This window comes from Pseudorca crassidens, chromosome 12 (genome assembly GCF_039906515.1).
Source record: "Pseudorca crassidens isolate mPseCra1 chromosome 12, mPseCra1.hap1, whole genome shotgun sequence".
In the NCBI taxonomy this organism is placed as follows: domain Eukaryota; kingdom Metazoa; phylum Chordata; class Mammalia; order Artiodactyla; family Delphinidae; genus Pseudorca; species Pseudorca crassidens.
The window spans coordinates 79,303,964-79,322,588 of NC_090307.1; the positions used below are offsets into that span (position 1 = coordinate 79,303,964).

At 37.8% G+C, this 18,625-nt stretch overlaps 1 protein-coding gene across 5 annotated transcripts in view; it reads right to left on the reverse strand.

Moving 5' to 3' along the window:
- Window positions 1-18,625, reverse strand: part of MED13L (mediator complex subunit 13L) — a 297,225-nt gene that overhangs the window by 44,878 nt on the left and 233,722 nt on the right. For all 5 annotated transcript variants that reach the window (XM_067700702.1, XM_067700701.1, XM_067700706.1 and 2 more), the window contains 7 exons: window positions 17,200-17,345; window positions 14,129-14,323; window positions 13,575-13,763; window positions 9,015-9,180; window positions 6,982-7,086; window positions 2,142-2,873; window positions 888-1,113 (listed from right to left, as the gene is read on the reverse strand). In XM_067700702.1, coding sequence (XP_067556803.1) covers window positions 888-1,113; window positions 2,142-2,873; window positions 6,982-7,086; window positions 9,015-9,180; window positions 13,575-13,763; window positions 14,129-14,323; window positions 17,200-17,345 — 1,759 coding nt within the window. The remainder of the gene's footprint in view (window positions 1-887; window positions 1,114-2,141; window positions 2,874-6,981; window positions 7,087-9,014; window positions 9,181-13,574; window positions 13,764-14,128; window positions 14,324-17,199; window positions 17,346-18,625) is intronic.

Genomic DNA, 18,625 nt, shown 5'->3' on the forward strand with positions numbered 1-18,625 from the left:
TATGAGCACAAGTATGATAAACCATGGTCTATGCAACCAAAGGAAATAAAAGATATGTCCTTTTCCCTGAATTTAAACCGAACCAAAAACTCCCACGCTTTCCCCTCAATCTGGGTCAGTCAGGGTTTTATGCCTCATGGTACTGGTGGCATGTGCTTACAGGCCTGCCATGGTGGTAAAAGCTGCCTTTAATATAGTAGTTTGGATGTTGAATTATGCTTCAAGCTTTTTGGATCTAGATGGATCTCTGTAAAGGACTCTAAGAAGTATTCTCCTGAACTATACTGGTCCCTTTTGTCTTACTTCCTCTATTCTTAAGAATACCTCTTTAAATGGCCCAGTATTTTAGAATGTTTTAAAACTTAAGGCTAAAGACAGCAGACACCCACAGTACTCATTTTTATGACAATGGAACCAGTACAATTATACTGACACAGTCTTGGAGTGGTGCTGGTATTAATTCAGAGAGACATAGAGGTAAAGCGCTTAGCACAGTAAACACAGTGAGCGCTCAATAAACAGGAGATGTTGTTACCAAGATTTTTTCTTACATTTTGGGTATTTTGGAATAATAATTAAAAAGAAATAAGCAGGGAGCATAGGCCAACAAGAATTAGCATATGAGAGGAAACATGCACTGTACAAGCTATAGCCTGGAAAATATGAGGCTTCATTTATGTTCGGCTGACTTTTGAACAAAGGTGAGCCATGACATAAAAAGGAACAATACGCTGTTCGATACAATAGTACCAAGAGCATGAATATGGGGACAGAGCAATCAGGCAAGACTATCTCAAACATTCTGCCTCCAAAGTCTTCCCACATGTGCTGTACTGACATAGACTGAAACCCACACCAGGCTGGACTCTCTCTATGTTAAATGGTACCTTATTCTTTTTCAGGGAATCTTTCTCTGTCCCTTGTTTGCATTTTTTGTTCGCTGTGAAGATGTATTTTATGTCACCATCCTCAAAGGTGTACGGGTCATTGACTTCTCCCAAACTGTCTCCAGGTTGTTGTGATAGAGGCAATGGGTCAAGGAAGTGGAGTGGCTGCATCTGGGGCTGCTTGTCTTGCCAGATTTTAAACCGTTTGTTAGGTTGTGCTAAGAGTCTGAAATAGAAAACAAATGACAATTTAAGCAAGAAACATAAAGAGATTAGATTTTTTTTTAAAGCAACATTTTATGATTTAAAGCATTTGTAAAGCTTAAACTAAACTTAAAAAAAAAACACCTAAAGGGCTTCTCTGGTGGTGCAAGTGGTTGAGAGTCTGCCTGCCGATGCAGGGGACACAGGTTCGTGCCCCGGTCCAGGAAGATCCCACATGCCGCGGAGAGGCTGGGCCCATGAGCCATGGCCGCTGAGCCTGCGCGTCCGGAGCCTGTGCTCCGCAACGGGAGAGGCCACAACAGTGAGAGGCCCGCGTACCACAAAAAAAACAAAAACAAAAAACACCTAAATATTCACCTACAGGTGTATTTTAGAGATTGTATTCACAATTAAATAAATCTCAGTAGCTTTTATCAAGAACATATACTTTTGTCTCTGATTCTATGGATTCCACTTAAGAGCATAGGTGGGCTCTGACAAGACTGTCCAGGTTCAAATTCCACCTGTGTCATTTACTAACTGCATGACCCTAGTTTCTTTCTCAGCTATGAAATTAAGGTAGCAATACAGCTGTGGTGAAAATTAAATGAGATAATCTGTGTAAACTGTTTAGAATAATGGGTAGCTCAAAAGCACTCTGAAGTATTATTACTAGATGCGTGATACATACCTGAATGCATGCAAAGCCTTCCTTAAAAGTGTGAACATACAAAGAGGGCACTGACCACAATATGGAAGGTCCCATAAAGCTATATTCTTTGATTAACAAACAGCAGGCCAAAAATAAAGCGATACTAGTATAGCTAATCCTATGATGAAACCTTTTTATGCCAGCATTTAAATAATGACATGTGTGTTAAACCTCACGATGGATAAAGCATTTGACTTTTAAACATTTTCCAAATGCAGAGTCTAGAATGGTGAAGAAAGGCCTCTTCAATTTTGGATCTGAAGGCCCTGATTCTTGGGAACCTACGGCCTTGGGCTTCTGATGGGTGATCATGTGGGTGGGGTGGAGAGTCACCTTACCTTTGCAATGCAGTGCTCTCTGAGTTTACCTCCATTTTGGCATCACATCTCTCACCCTGGAGCTCTGGAGGCCGGAACTCAGCATCATCAATGGATGGGAGATGATAACTATGCCACCACTTATCTGATGACTCTGGGTTCGAGGGCCTAATCCCACAATATAAGGCGGTCTCACTGACCTCTGCCATCAGAGGCAGTCTTTGGCCTACGAGGACAGTTCTGTCATCCAGAGTAGACAACTGCTGGAGTTCTAGCCCATTTCCATAGAGGGCCGGATTCACAGGGACAGATGGTGGGTCCAAATTCTCCGTTTCCTGACCTCGTGGCTGAGGGCTGAGTGTTGGCGGCAGAGGGGAAATAGGGGAATGAGGTGAATCCATAGGATTCAGATTCATTTGCTTGCTTGTATTTCTGGAAGGCACGGCCATTTGCTTATCATACTTCCTACTGCTAGCCACCTCTAAGGAGGAGTCTATCCCTGCCAAGCCTAGCTTCTGTCCTGGTGGATCTTGTTCCATGCATAACTCTTCAGCCACAGAGGGCCTATGGTGAAATGGTATCAAGGGTCTCTTTTGCAACTTGTCTCCCTTTTCCTGTCTTTCTGTTGTTTTGTGCTTAGAAGAAGCAGGAGGTGGTAAAGATGAAGATGATGATGGTCCTGCACTGAACCCTGGTTGTGATATTGTGGGAGGTCGACTGGGTCCTACTGCACAACGTTTTAAAAGTTTATGCCTGAAATGAGAATTAACATGAAGTCAGTAAATACACAGATGAAAATAACTGCATCATTCTAATTACAAAAGAGATGCCTCTAACAAGGTTATGTCTTTTTAAGCACACGTTATATGCAATAATACATCTAAATGAACTCTGGGTGTTAAATATATTGATAATGACTAAAAACTGCAACACACCCTGACAGAAAACAATGAACCAGTTATATACAAGTTAAGTAGATAAGAGATGAACTTAAGAAACATTAATTAATATGCTGCTAACCTCTATAAAAATACTAATTTGAAAATCCCCAAATCTTTCAAATTTGGTGAGGTCCTCAGACAATCTATTCATATTGCATTTTAAAACTAACAGTAATGAGATCATCTGTCAAGAAAAGAACCAAAACAAAGCTTCCAATTTCTATTTTACAACACTCTACCAACTCCAATATAGAATGGCTAATCAAAAAAAAAAAAGAATGGTTTATAAAAGCTTATAGTGTTGTAAATCAGGAATAAGATAACTATGGAACTCTCCCCCAAAGTGTGAAACTAAGGGTCAGTTTTAAGAATATATAATAGGGGGACTTCCCTCGTGGCGCAGTGGTTGGAGAATCCGCCTGCCAGTGCAGGAGACACCGGTTCGATCTCTGGTCCGGGAAGATCCCACATGCCAAGGAGCAACTAAGCCTGTGCGCCACAACTACTGAAGCCAAGGCGCCCTAGAGCCTGTGCTCCGCAACAAGAGAAGCCACTGCAATGGGAAGCCCGCGCACCACAAGGAAGAGTAGCCCCCACTCGCCACAACTAGAGAAAGCTTGCGTGCAGCAACGAAGACCCAAAGCAGGCAAAAATAAATAAATAAAATAAATAAATAAGAATATTTAATAGGATAAATATACTAGGAACTTTATATGCTACTATTATGCAAGAAAGAAGGGATAAAAGACAACTTTGGATCTTACAGAAACATGTTAAAATGAGACAGAAGCAGAAGGTTGTGAGTGAATATTAAAACAACACACACATACAAATGCATCTGTACTATCTAAGCAGGAATAGTAAGTCTGCTCACATCCTAACACACTTCTTGGCAAGCACGGGTGTGAGAAATGCTCAGTAAGGGCCCACTAGATGATCCTAAGGTTTAATCTGTGCAAAAAAGTTATATAGCAGGTCAGCCAGTTCCTCCCAATATATAAATCACTCCCAGAAAAAATGTAAGCTCTCCTGCCAGTGTATCAGTAACTCTCTGAGGCCACTAGGGTGGCATTAAATTACTGTTGCATTGCACTAAACAATGCCCTAGTGGGAAGTAAAACGGATTTGTGTGGCATAATGGGATGGTTTAGTGGGACAGCAGGATGGCCACCCTGCCCCATAAGGCCGTTAAATAGTGTGAGGAGAGGACCATTCCATAACGGGTTCGGTAATCCTGCAGTAGATAATCTGAAAACACTCTTGCCAAAGTCTTTGCTACACTTTAAAAAAAAAAAAAAAAAAATCCTGACTTTGAAGAAGGTTGTCTATGCATAAGGCTATTGTCAATAAGGCAAAAATTGGACTTTAAATCTCCAGGGCAAAGTACCACAGTAAGAGATGAAATGTCTCATCTGAAAATATCTCAATTATCTCAATATCTTCTAAGGGTGCTTACTTTAAGATCTAAGCTCTAAAAGTCTTTCACATAAAACTTTTTGATTTGGATTTTCTCAGAGAGCATTTAACCACACCAGTCCTTTGATAGATATTTTATAGTAGCCTCTTCAAAGTAAGGACTTTTTGCAAAGTGGATAATCTTATAAAGTCATTTTTTTCAACTGCATTTAACAACTCAACTACATTGTGGAATGGTTAGAATAAGGGATACACCAGTAAGTAACAGACCATCATTGCAAATCTGTGAACAGGTAAGGGACCTCACTGAGGCAGGCAGCAGGAAGATCGGGCTCAGAAGGCTAACTATATGAGTGGTTTGGCCTTAATGGGAGGGAAATCAGAGGCAGGGCCAAATAGTGCAGAAACACATGGTGACTAAAAGAATAAGGAAAGTAGAATGACTATAACAGACATTTCAAAGGAAATCATTGTGAAATGCAATGATAAAATTGATCTAGAAAATTAAGAAAAATAAATAAATGATAAAGTTTCTAGGCTGAGAAGGGGAAAACTGTGACAAAAATGACTGCAATCGGGTACCTGGTTTGTGAGGAAACAGGTATATTGATAGTAAGGGTTTATCTTAAAAGCACTCCCCAAAATACAAGACTAGAGTACATATAAGAAGTCAGGTCTAGAGATAAACATTTAGAAGTCAATGGAATAGAATGCAAATGCATGTCTACAAATAAGACCTGAAGGGTATAAGAATTTGGTGAGGAAATAGAGCAATAACTCCGGAGGACAAAAGAAAAAGTGTTATTTGTTTATTTACACTTCAGGTAAAAATAATGCAAGGTAGTAAATAAAAATGTGATAGAAATCAGTAAAAAAGTTATTTTTAAAAAGTGAAAAAAATATAGATTAAGGAAAGAGCAGGAAAAATAAGATGCAGGCACAAGTGAAGTTAAATACACTAAACTTTTTATCCTATGTACTTTCTAAAGGTGGACCATAACTTGGCTGTAAGCTGTTTAGAAGCCACTGTTAATAGGAAAATACTTTTTGTCACACAATTTACAATGGCCTAGAGATGAAAGTAAACCAGGTATTCAGCTGGTATACCACACCTATCCTGAGACTAGAGAGATTCTCACATGCTCAGAAAGAGGACCCTTAATGAGCAAATAATATCATTGAAAACATCTTCCTTGAAAAATCAATCGAAGAGTTTCATTAGGTACTTACAGCATCTCAACAAAAAGCTGACTACCAAGGCAGAGCTTGATAAAAGAGAATCAATTTATAGGGAAGGGGGAACAGGAAGAAGCTGTCAAAACTGCTGCCTAAGTGTACAAACAGACATGTGCACACGTGTGTATGTGTGTTTGCAGAGATTCTCGGGCATCATGACCACCTCCCTAGCCCAAAGCCTATTCATATATGCCACATTAAGAACCCCATGATCTAAACTAGAGAAATGAATGGCCATCTTCCAAGTACACTTATCTCAACTGACCTAAGTATTGAGCAGTATCACATGGAAGCAAAGACACTAGAGTTGCTCACTAAGTGAATAATCATCACCACATGCTCCTACAGTGAGCTGAGCTGGTGGGGGAGGGGGGTAAGGCTGATATACACTTAAGAAATTTAAGAACCCCCATGAAAATCTGTGACAATAAGATTATTACCACAAGGAGTGATAAGTCAAGGGAACATAAATGAGGAGTGCAAAAATTTTCTACAGAAAATAATTTGGGTTTCTATTCAAATATCTAAATGAATGAGCAACAATTTCAGCTTTCAGCAGGTGTTATCACCACATACCTACTTCAGTCACCAAAAAACACGAGCACCAACAACAAAAATTTTCTATGAAAGGTCTATTTAATCCAAATTCTATTAATTCAAGCCAACCTGCTTGATATTTATCTCAACTTTATAATTAAGAGTAATTAAATAAACTCAGTTAAATGGCAAGAGACTGTCTTGTCAAACTGATGCTTTCGGTTCTGAAGAAGCTATCCTGAAGAAATCTGTGGGAGCAATTTGGTAACAGGGCCAGTTGTCTAAAAAGGCTCATTCTGAGTCCCGACAATAAAACTGTAGCATCTGCATAGAAGAAAAACACCAAGCTTTTTTCCACCACTGGAAGCAGAAGATTTAAAAACAAAACAAAGCGGGGACCTCCTTGGTGGTCCAGTGGTTAGGATTCCACGCTCCCAATGCAGGGGGCCCAGGTTCGATCCCTGCCCAGGAAACTAATCTCACATGCCGCAACTAAGAGTTCACATGCCTCAACTAAAGACCCTGCAAGGCACAACGAAGATCCCACATGCCGCAACTAAGACCTAGCATAGCCAAATAAATAAATAAATATTTTTAAAATAATAAAAAATTAAAAATACATAAATAATAAAACAAAATAAAGCAAAATGATGTGAAAGAAGTGGTCTGAGAGGCCAGGAGACAACCAACGAAATGTTCTATCATACTGTTCTGCCTTGGCCCCTACCTACCTAGAGCAAGAACAGCTGACTCTTTGGGTTGGATCCACAAAATCCCAAGTAGCAGGATTGTTAGCAGGCTCTTCTTCAAGAGTTGGAGTTGACATCTGGCTCCTCCTAAAAAAGGTTAAAAAATGTGGCTTGTGTAAACATGAGATAATATCCATACCTCTGGGGGGAAAATGTTAGAAAGACATGAATATATTTTACACAGTAATGGTATCTTGCTGATAGATGATTGAAAGCAACTCAAGGTGGGAGGTTGCTGGGGTGGGAAAGGCAACTTACTACTGCCATGCACTAGAAGAGTCAGGATTCCAAATATTTTTATTTAAGTTTAATATACATTTTAACATGGGTGCTACACATAGCAATTAAAACACTACCTGGCAATATTATCTGTTGGTTTTTAAAAAGTCACCTAAATTCTGCAGAAATAACCTAGATTTTTAAAAATTATCTTTTCACAGCATCTATGAATTATATACCCTCAGATAGACTGTTTAAATCACTCTTAAAACACCTATATTTACTAGCATTTAAGGGCAGCACTCCACACAAGTGATGTGAACTAAAACACAAAAATCAAATATATCTCCTGCATGTTACTAATAATTGGTAGCAAAAAGTAGATGTCTACTACTGCATAAATAAGAACACTCGGCAGTATTTCTGTATTGTTGATTTTGCTACAGCTGATACTGCAAAGTGTTTCACTGATGGCTCTGCAAGGACTTTGCTTGCTCTCCACGCCACCCCCCGCCCCCCCGCCTTTCTGGGTGTCTCACTTCCCTGTTCGGTGCTGCTGATAGAAGGCCTCTGATTTGTTAGACTTGGTGGAAAGGTTAGTAGTGATAAAAATCAAAGATGGTAAATAAAAGGAAAAGAAAAAGAAAATGTTAACATGGAAATTGTCTAGGCATTGCAGACATAAGTGAAAATATCTGTACCAATAATTCTAAAGGAAAAGATCATTTTAAAGTGAATAGAGATACCTTTTAAATTCTAGAACTTGACATATGATTTCCCACTGCAATTATTTTAGATTTTTTTCTACTAAATCTTCTTTAGTAGCCTATTCTAGAGCCAACTATTTGGGAAATAAATACATAGTAGGAATTTCCTAAAAGCTAGGTCCAAAGGACAGGTTTTAATTGTGTATATAAAGCTTTGAGTAGCAGTCACTGAAGAAACACTTAATTGGCTTCTAAATGAGTTCTTAGGAATTACTGACAAGAATGTCCATATTTATTCTGCTCTAGAGAATGAAGACTCTTTTGTTTATCTGTATCAATCAAAAAGTTGGACACCTCAGTCATATCAAAACAGATGTGAAAATATGCTGAATATGTTTATGTAAATCTTGATAAGTGAAATAGTATTTACTGACTACTGTTTGACATTATCATTCATGCAATTAAAATAATCACCAGCCATCTCTTCTTAGAATCAATTCCTCTTCTTTTCCAAAACTATGTTAAGGAAGGAGGGAGGTCAGAGGGGATAGATGGGAGGGAGGTGGGGCAAGGAAGGGAAGTTGAGTAGGGGAAGAAAAGAATTTCCCCAAGTCAACAAACAGAAGCACAGCAGCTACTAAACATCCCTCTAATTGTCATCAGTTCAGTTCAGAAATGCATTGTCAATTAAAGCATGAGGCTAATGTATAATAGAAAACATGGCAAAGAAGGTCATTTCCCTTTGTAAACAGGAAACATTCATTAGTAGGTATACAGGGAAAAACCAAACCCACAATTACTGTCCTGACACTCAGAGTGAATCTCTGAGCCAGCTGTGCTAAAAAATGTCAGCTGAACACCATGACAATCTTGAGATGATCAGGAACTTCAAATTTTTCCTGGATAGTCAAATTATTTTAACATCTTTGTTTTGAATTTTACCCTATTATGTTCAAAAAGATGAACTAACAATCCAGTGACCCCCTCAGGGTGTGGTCACACAACAGCACAATGTGATTGATCCTCTTCATGTAGTAATAAAAGACATGGTTACTAAACCACAATCCAGACAGAATGCAAAAAACATACTTGGACTGCGTTCTGTTGAGGATGCATTCCTTCCAGACTCGATGGACCATGTGATTGTGGAGTTTTGGAGGAATCTTCCCCGATCTCTTTGGACTGTGCATAGTTATCATCCCCCCATCTTGGGAACCTAGGTGACTGACAGCACTCTGTGTCCCTCCACTCTCACCTAGGAAAGAAGGACAATTTGGAATGTCAGAATTTTCTGAAAAGGTCTCCTAGTGCACAGACTGCTGGCTTATTTAACATAAACATTTAATTGTTGAAACTGATCATGTAACTTTGCTGCTGCCCCTGACAATAACACTATCTGTAGCTATGAGTAAATTTGCATCAGTATAGCTTTCAATCACATCAATACTCACACTCACATACCCTCAATGGCATATCCATCCAGAGGCATTCCTGCTCCACAGGTATTGGAGACAACTTACATGGGAGGATTCAAACATGACAATATTAAAGATGTAAACATGCATGGGTCGTTTGAATTTTTAAAGCCCAATGCAGTAAATAAGTCTCAAGGCAGAACAAAACAGTAGAGGGAGCTCTATGCTCATGCAGCTAAATGGCTGTGTAACATCTGCACGCAGTGCCCTGGGTAAGAGAAAGAAATTCTTAAGAAGGTCACATTTCAAATCTGTGTGTGGAACTGTTCATCCTTATGCCTAACACTACTTATGAAAGCTTAATACTAAAACACTGAAAGAAGTTGACTCAACATTTTATATCAGAGGATTAAAAATTCACTGGTTTCTCTCTAACAACTCCACTCAGTTTTTCCAACTGTACTTGGTGTTACAATCCATTTTCTATGTCTGCTATAATTGCTGATAATACTAGTTATTGGTTATAAGTATTTTACTACTTCCATCTCATACAAGACAAATACTGAAGTCAACTTCCAGTATTAAATTCTGATTCAACTACTTTTATCTATTTGAGTTCATAAACATATTGTGGGTTTTACTCTTGATAGTACTACGATGCAAAACATCTTGATTGAAATAATCAATTTTAAGCGCTCTGAAAGGCCTCCACTGTCGTGTGAAAAAGAAAGAAACAACCTTATATCACAAACTAATATTCTTGGTATCACTGCAAAACAACCATTATATGAGTTGAATGGTTAGTCTCAGCTCTATTTTTTTGCGGTACCCGGGCCTCTCACTGTTGTGGCCTCTCCCATTGCGGAGCACAGGCTCCAGACGCACAGGCTCAGCAGCCATGGCTCACGGGCCCAGCCACTCCGCAGCATGTGGGATCTTCCCACTGCGCCACCGGGGAAGCCCCTCAGCTCTATTTTTTAAAAAAAGAAAGAAAAAACAAACCCCAACGCTTACATTCTTAGGAACAGAAACTTTCTTGTTCTCCAGAAAAGTACTGTTATAATACAAGTGAGATAAATTAACGGAGACAAGAAATTTGATCTTTCATTGCTACCTTTTATCTTAAAAGTCCTCTGACTTGGTTCATGGTACAAAATAAATCATTTTGATTTTACAGTGGATTTTCAAATGCCTATTATAAAACTAGGCAAAGTGAAGAAACAAAGAGAAGTAGATAACATAGCCCTTTGCCCCCAAACACCCTACAATACAGCCAAACAGATCGTAAATCCATGGTATCATAAGGGAATTATTTATGGCGAAAACAGGAGAGGGCACGGGGAAAGCAAGCCACAAAATCTTTTCTGATTAAAGTTGGGTAAATGCTTTCCAGTAGCTTTTAATGATTTAACTAAAATGTGAGTCAGACCTTATATGGAATTAAATGAGAACTGTACTCCATGCTGTTAAATGCATATTGAATGTTTCTTCTCACAATTATCTCCATAAACAGAAAACACAAGCTGATGTACCTATCCACACGAGGCAGAACTGTTTGGCCCTCCGAGAATCCATGCTAATCTAGGAGACTCTTGGCCATTTTAAGGGGCAAAGTAACCCACTTTGTCCTATGTCTAGGAAAACACGGCAATGCTCAACATCAGTCAAGTGCAGAATGACAAGGCTGAGCAGGACTCTTGCTGATGGAATATTAGGAGTCCTAAGCTGTAATTCAACATTATTATGATGTATAAACTTGGACAAATTAATTTTATTACAAATATATCAGTCACTTTTAGTTTTGTTTGTTTTTGGGAATGAGGAGGCATCAAGAGATTTATTTACCCAGGGCCTAGCACAATGACATACACAGAGTTAGAAGGGAAGAAATCTGAATATCTATAGTTACAAGGTACACTTGAAACCCACCATAACAAAACAACTTTTTTTTTTAGGTTTACTCTCTCTCTCTTTTTTTTTTGCCCCACACGGCATGTGGGATCTTAGTTCCCAGACCAGGGATCGAACCCGTGCCCCCTGAAGTGGAAGCATAGAATCCTAACCACTGGACCACCAAGGAAGTCCCCAAACTTCTTTTTTTTGAATTATGGATTTAGAGTTCTGAACTGATCAAAGGTCAAGGCATCATGCATACAGCAGGCCTTCAGTTTTAAGGTGAACACAAATTTCACTAAGTACCAGGCAAAACAAAAACAAACATAAACAAAAACTGATGCCAACTTATGTAGTATAACTGTTAAAAATCCAAATCCAAGCTTTGATATGAAATATGATTAACATTTTTCAAAATACTGGTAATTCTAGACTCTTTAAAATATATTTTAAATACTGGTAATTTTTTTTCAGTAGCTTTTTTTTCAAAATACTGGTAATTCTAGACTCTTTAAAATATATCTTCTCTATGATATTATTATAAAAAACTGTACAAGTATTTTTATGCTTTTTCAGTTTAAAGTAGTTTTTTTTTTTTTGCGGTACGCGGGCCTCTCACTGTTGTGGCCTCTCCCGTTGAGGAGCACAGGCTCTGGATGCACAGGCTCAGCGGCCATGGCTCACGGGCCCAGCCGCTCCGCGGCATGTGGGATCTTCCCGGACCGGGGCACGAACCCGTGTCCCCTGCATCAGCAGGCGGACTCTCAACCACTGAGCCACCAGGGAAGCCCCAGTTTAAAGTAGTTTTAATAAAAACTGATTGATAGCAAATCCTTTCATAGGAGATCATCCAAATTCTCTGCTCTACCATATTAGAGCCGGACATAGTACATTTTTTCACCATCTTAGTAACTACAAGGCTCTTAAAAACAAAGGCTAGGGACGTCCCTGGTGGTCCAGTGGCCAGGACTCCACGCTTCCACTCCAAGGGGCAGGGGTTCGATCCCTGTTAGAGGAACTAAGATTCCGCAAGCCATGTGGCACGGCCAAACCCTCCCCCTCCCCACCCCCCCAAAAAACCCAAAGGCTACGTGTTGTCCATTTCTGTCTCCCACACAGTATCTGAGTAATTCCTTCCAGATAACTTAATACTGTGTGCTGAAACTGGAGTTTTGAGCACTGCTTTAAATTTCTTACACTACTGTTTGTATATTGCTTTATTGTTTACCAAGCACTGTCAAGTACATGATCTAATATGTATAATAACCCTGGAAACTTTATAGTATTTAACAGAGAAGGAAACTGGTGTTCAGAGCAAGTATGAGAATTAAATAAGGTCACTCACATAGTAGGAACTACAGCTAGGTTTTAAAATTAGATTCAATCACAAAGTCTATACTTTTCCCCAATATATTATTTAACCATGAACATTTACTGAATGCCACTACATGCCAAGCACTATGCTAGAAACTCTGAAAAACTGTCTTATCTGACCCTCACGAAACTCACCACATGATGAGCATGTATCATGCCTGATAGTCTGTTTTCAAAGTTTAGCAGCCAAGGCTTTACTTACTCTGATGCTCCTGCCAACACGGCCCACATTAAATACCTATAATTAATCTCATTTCAGCTCAAGTATGATGAGTATCCTTTTCTCATTGACTAGATTTTCAATTAAAATGAAGTCAACTACAACAACAAAAAAGTTAATATAGGATATATACTACTCAAAAAAGAAGGCAACATTCTCCCAAATTAAACAATTTCTGTATTTTTCCAAGAAGGAAGAATGTTGAAATTGACAAATTTTTCAAATGTAATTAATATTTGTCATTACTGTAGATAAATACATTATTGAAAGGACAAGGCATTTATTCAGAAATCCTGGATGTTAGACTAACTTTATAATATAATAAGGAAAGAGAATTCATCCAAGACTTGTCCCTGGCTGGCAACAGCCAATTGGGCAAAGGCATCAACTATTCTCTGATTTAGTATTTTCCTTTTTTAAAAAAAAAAAAAAAAAAGAAAGAAAAGAAACTCACATCTTGTCTCCTAAATGCACCCACATCAGTATAAAAGAGCAGATGCACATGGAGAACTTACAAGAAACAATTAAACTGTGTAATTTGAGTAAAGACTAATACAGGCACAATTAAAATTCTGAGCTCATAAATTCTGTTTGTTTACAATTTTCTTTCTCCATTTTGTAAAATCCCCATATTACTCTATCTCCATCTCTTCCACCAGGAATTTCTCAATGTGTTTTCTCACCTGTTCCACGGCAAGGGAACTACACGATTTTCTGGGATCTCTTCCACACCCGGACCGCACTCACCTATGACAGCCTGTTCTGGAGAGGTGGGCGGGGTGAGCGGCATCCCACAGTTACTTGGGTCCTTCACACTACCAAGTCCCTGCTGCCCAACTGTAATATGGCCTCCGGTACCAGCAACACTCTGAGGAACTGGGAGGTCATTCTGAGAGATCAAAACAAAAGCTGAAGGATAAACCATCCGAACACCACCTGTGAGGCAAGAGAGAGAGAGCACAAGGCCTGAGAAAAAGTTCACACTCGACCGCCAAATTCATTATTCCAGTGGTCAGAGTCAAAGCTCACTAGGTACTGCCAAAAGTGATAGGTTTCGTCCTTTCATAAGTTAATAGCTATTTAAACATGTGTTCCAACATTATCATAATAGCATTTGGAATACGGGGACCATTGGTGCTTCAGGCAAGTAACTACTCAGCAAATACCACTGTGTCAAGAGAATTCAAAAAGATGGGAAAATTATGGAGATTATTTTTGATGAATCTGAATGATTATCTCTTTAAATTAAGGAAGATGAAGAAGATAGAATTAAGTTCTTCAGGCAAAATATTTTCTCTTACCAACAATTACTTCTACTGCCACGGGGAAATCATCATCATACCCCAACTCCTCCTCTTCTTTCAATTCTTCTTTCTTTTTCAGCACCATTGGGTAGAAATACTGCCATTCGTCAATCAACTTACGGGTGGCTGGGTCTGACATCTTGTATGCTTGGCCTGTTAGCGTGCCATTTAAGCCATAAGGACTTACCAGTACTAAAGCAGAGAGGAGAAACATACGTTACAGATCACAGTAATAATTCTTGCTTAAGTGTAATGCTACATGTACGGTAATTTTTAGAGTGAAGCACAGTATCACTTAATGTATATTGCTCTTTATTTCCTAACTCCTTTTAAAGTGTAATTTTTAAAACTTTCTCATTTTAGTACTTCTTATTTATATGTCTCTCAACGCAAATCAATTTTTGAAATCAGATGGGGGAGGTATAACACTGTCTGACAGCTATATCAACACACAATATATAAACTATCTATACATTAAAGCATATAAACATCTGTTTGGTAATAGCTTATACAATGTGAATACTGAATCTTCCATGACAGAAGAAGACCATTCAATACATATACCCCAAAACCAGTCTAGGACTTGAACATTCTTCCTATGGTTTCCTGAGACTTCCTAAATATTTGAGGTAATTTTAAAATAATATATACATAAAACATCTAATAGCAGGAAAGCCTTAATGTACCAAGTCTGAAACATAATGTTATGTATAATTTCAATTATGACTGTTTTGGAGGTCTGCTGATTAAACAACTCTAAATAAAATTTATTTTACGCAAAATAAAGGATTCAAAGTCCCTCTCTCTCTTATTCTTTCACTGTTTGACCTTGATGTCATTTTCACTGAGCTAGACACAAAAATGTAGCTAATGTAATACTGTATAACTCAGCCAGTTCTTAGTCTCATGGTGAGTATTTTGACCTTCTGAATAACACTTTTCTGGGGATAAAGGTTACTTCTCCTTAATCCTGATTTATAAAAAAATCTCAGCATAGGCATTAACTGGGAAGTCCATTTTGGGGGATGGCTTTATTTTTTTAACAGCTGGATGATGTATCACATCAATCAAGACAGAGATGGCTGTAGACATCATATATTTCGTGTTGCCTTTCTGCTGTTCCGTACTGATGCAAATGGGATAAAAATACTGATCTAACCAACACACATAATCAAGGGCAATTTTCCTGTTTTCACACTTCTAGGAAATCTCCACATCAATATGGTTATGTTCACTATAATTATCTATATGCCAACACCTGCCCTAAGAATGTACCTTCTCCTCACCAATCATGGGAAATAGGCAGGATAATGCCCCACAAAGTCTTCCATGATTCAAGGTATTAGTAAGAAACCAGTAAGATTTAAAATAAGTAGTCTATAGGGACCTGGTATTGCCAATACTATCTTTCCTCATGACTAGTAATGCCCTCTGCTATTATCATAAGTAAATCCTTTTATTTTGCTTGACAAAATCTAAAGTCAGGGACTTCCCTGGTGGCACAGTGGTTAAGAATCCTCCTGCCAATGCAGGCGACACGGGTTCGAGCCCTGGTCCAGGAAGATCTCATATGCCGCGGAGCAACTAAGCCCGTGAGCCACAACTACTGCAGCCCGTGTGCCTAGAGCCTGTGTTCCGCAACAAAGAGAAGCCACTGCAATGAGAAGGCCACGCACCGCAACAAAGAGTAGCCCCCGCTCGCCACAACTAGAAAAAGCCCGCGCACAGCAACGAAGACCCAACGCCAAAAAATAAATAAATAAATAAAATCTAAAGTCAGATGATCCTCAACACTTTCAGAGTCAAGGAAACACAATATTTAAATAATCTCATGTATTACTATCTGAACTGCCTTTTAAATGACTCTAGAACAAGGAAACACGGTATTTAAATAATCCTGACACAGTATTTAAATAACACAGTTTTTAAATATGCACATACTGTACAACTCTTAAGTGTACAGTTTGAGAATTGGGTCATTTCGAATTACATAGTAGTTCATACACAAAACATCCAAAATTACAGAATAATAAAGTAAATAGCTTAAAATGTGTTGCAAGATGGAGGAAAATGTAGGCAATAATCAGGACACAATTACATGAGGTTCAATGTTCTTTTTTACCTTAAAAAAGACCTTAATAATCCTTAAGGTAAGAAAAAGATGCTTTCATCAAATTAAATCAGAATCATTTGTAGGAAACCAAAAAGCCATCATAAATAATATGGAGGCTAAATACTCATTTGACAGACTATTGTATCAATAAAAATACTTTAGTTAATTTTATTAAAAAACATTTTTTAATTACATTTTGTGATATACTAAGACTGTTTCAACCAGACATCGCTAGAACTGATAAATTAGATTGAACTAAAAAAGATATTTCTATATGGTTCGATTTAATATTATAACATTTAAAAAGAGTTATTCATCGAAAATTATGAATTCCAAACACAAAACCAAAGCTTTAGAATGCACAGCTAGAGAAAAAGGGACATAGCATTATTTTGGTGATATCTAGGTGATTAGTTGAGAACTAATGAGAATATGAATGTAAGTTAAATTACAACCAAATACCTACAAAAAATGTAGTCTGTAATTAAAAGAAAATAAGATATTAATATCAATGAAGAAACTACATACTATACAACTCTAGAAATTTGATTTTGGTTGAAATTTCAAATAGTACAAAGTTTAACAGTAATTTTCTGTAAGTCATTACATTCCTAAAACCACGGGACAATGAAAACCTTTAATTTATAATATTTGTCAATTACTCATTGGATTACATTTTTCAAATACTTATTAAGCCTCTTTTGATATAAAGGAAATTCTCCACATTTTATTCCTCAATACACATAAGACCATGTTGTATGTGAGAAGCTTTCAGTAAAAAACTAGCAAGCTGTTATCACTTACTTGTGGTCTTCTCTTTCTTCTTCAGAAATCGATCCTTATTGCTTAGCTTAACTATTCAAGATAGTATCTCATTCTGTAAAACCTTACTGGGAAAGGTGGCTATCCACTTGGTGGGGAAGGGTGGAGAGCAGGGACATCATCTTTTACTTACCTTGAAATGGTGCAGGTGAAGACTGAGCCATGTGTATATGCTCCTCATTGATCAAATAAATTGGCTGGTGTTGGGCAATCTCCACACTTGTGCATACATTACTTTCCCCATGAAGAAAGAATGTGAAAGCACAGGACAAATGCTCACTAAAATAGAAAAAATGAGAAACTCAGCTCTACATTTTCGTAGGAAACAGGTGCTAGAGACAGGAACTACAGATGTGACACAGCTCTACTTTATTACCATCCAGCAAAGCCTGCCCCTGATGATATTAATAAGCACAAACTTTTAGTTGACTGTGGACAAATAACAATAACTTGACAAACTAAATTTAAAATGCCAGATAAATAGAAAAATTAGTTATGTTCCACTCTGAAATTGAAAGCTATTGTGCAGAATGCTTTCTGTTTCCTTTGCATAAAGTCTCCTATGCCAACTATAAACTCCTAAGGACAGAGAAGAATCATAACATTTTTCTACCTTCTCATGTATTACTCTCTGAACTGCCTTTTAAATGGCTCTAGAACAATGACAAAAGAGTTCTGCATATGTTTGGTATGACATAACAATAAGATCAAATTTACAAGCTTACAATGTTACAGTAAGGTTAAAATTATTGATCTAAAAACAGCAATCAACAACCCTGCTGTATGTAAATTCCCCATATACAACTGCTAAGGTAATATGAGCCTCTAAATGGGCTGGTAATCTATTATATTTAATTTTTACAATTTACCTCTGATCACAAAATTTTATTAAAGCATTCCACTTCTCCATTTTCCACACAGTTAGCTAAAAATTGATAAAAATGACGTGTCTTGGAGAAAAATAATTTCAAAATTAATATAGTGGCACATTCTTTCAAAGTTGTTAACTTTGGTCCTAAGCCACCCATAACATCTCCATTTCTCAAGACAGCTTATAAGAACATTTGCCTGATGAACCAAAATCACTGTATTCCAGGCAACCACAATTTAAAAACTCATCTCCAACATTTCCTTCTTTTCAAAAGTTCTCTAAAATATTATAAAGTGTACTTTGAGTATTACTCAAAAAGTTAAAATTTAAGTATAAAATTATAACGCTTTACAGAAAAATTGAAATAAAAATGATAAAATTTCCACTCTATCCCACAGTGAAGCATATATATTCTTCCTTGACAAGTATGTTGAGATGATCTGAGAAAATTTTGTATTTTACTAGAATGAGAAGCTTCGTCAATAGGAAACACCTAGTCTTGATATTTGGGTATTTAGCACAACAGAGTATCTTTTCTTTTTAAATTTATTTATTTATTTATTTATTTTTGGCTGTGTTGGGTCTTCGTTTCTGTGCAAGGGCTTTCTCTAGTTGCAGTGAGCAGGGGCCACTCTTCATTGCAGTGCGCGGGCCTCTCACTGTCGTGGCCTCTCTTGTTGCGGAGCAC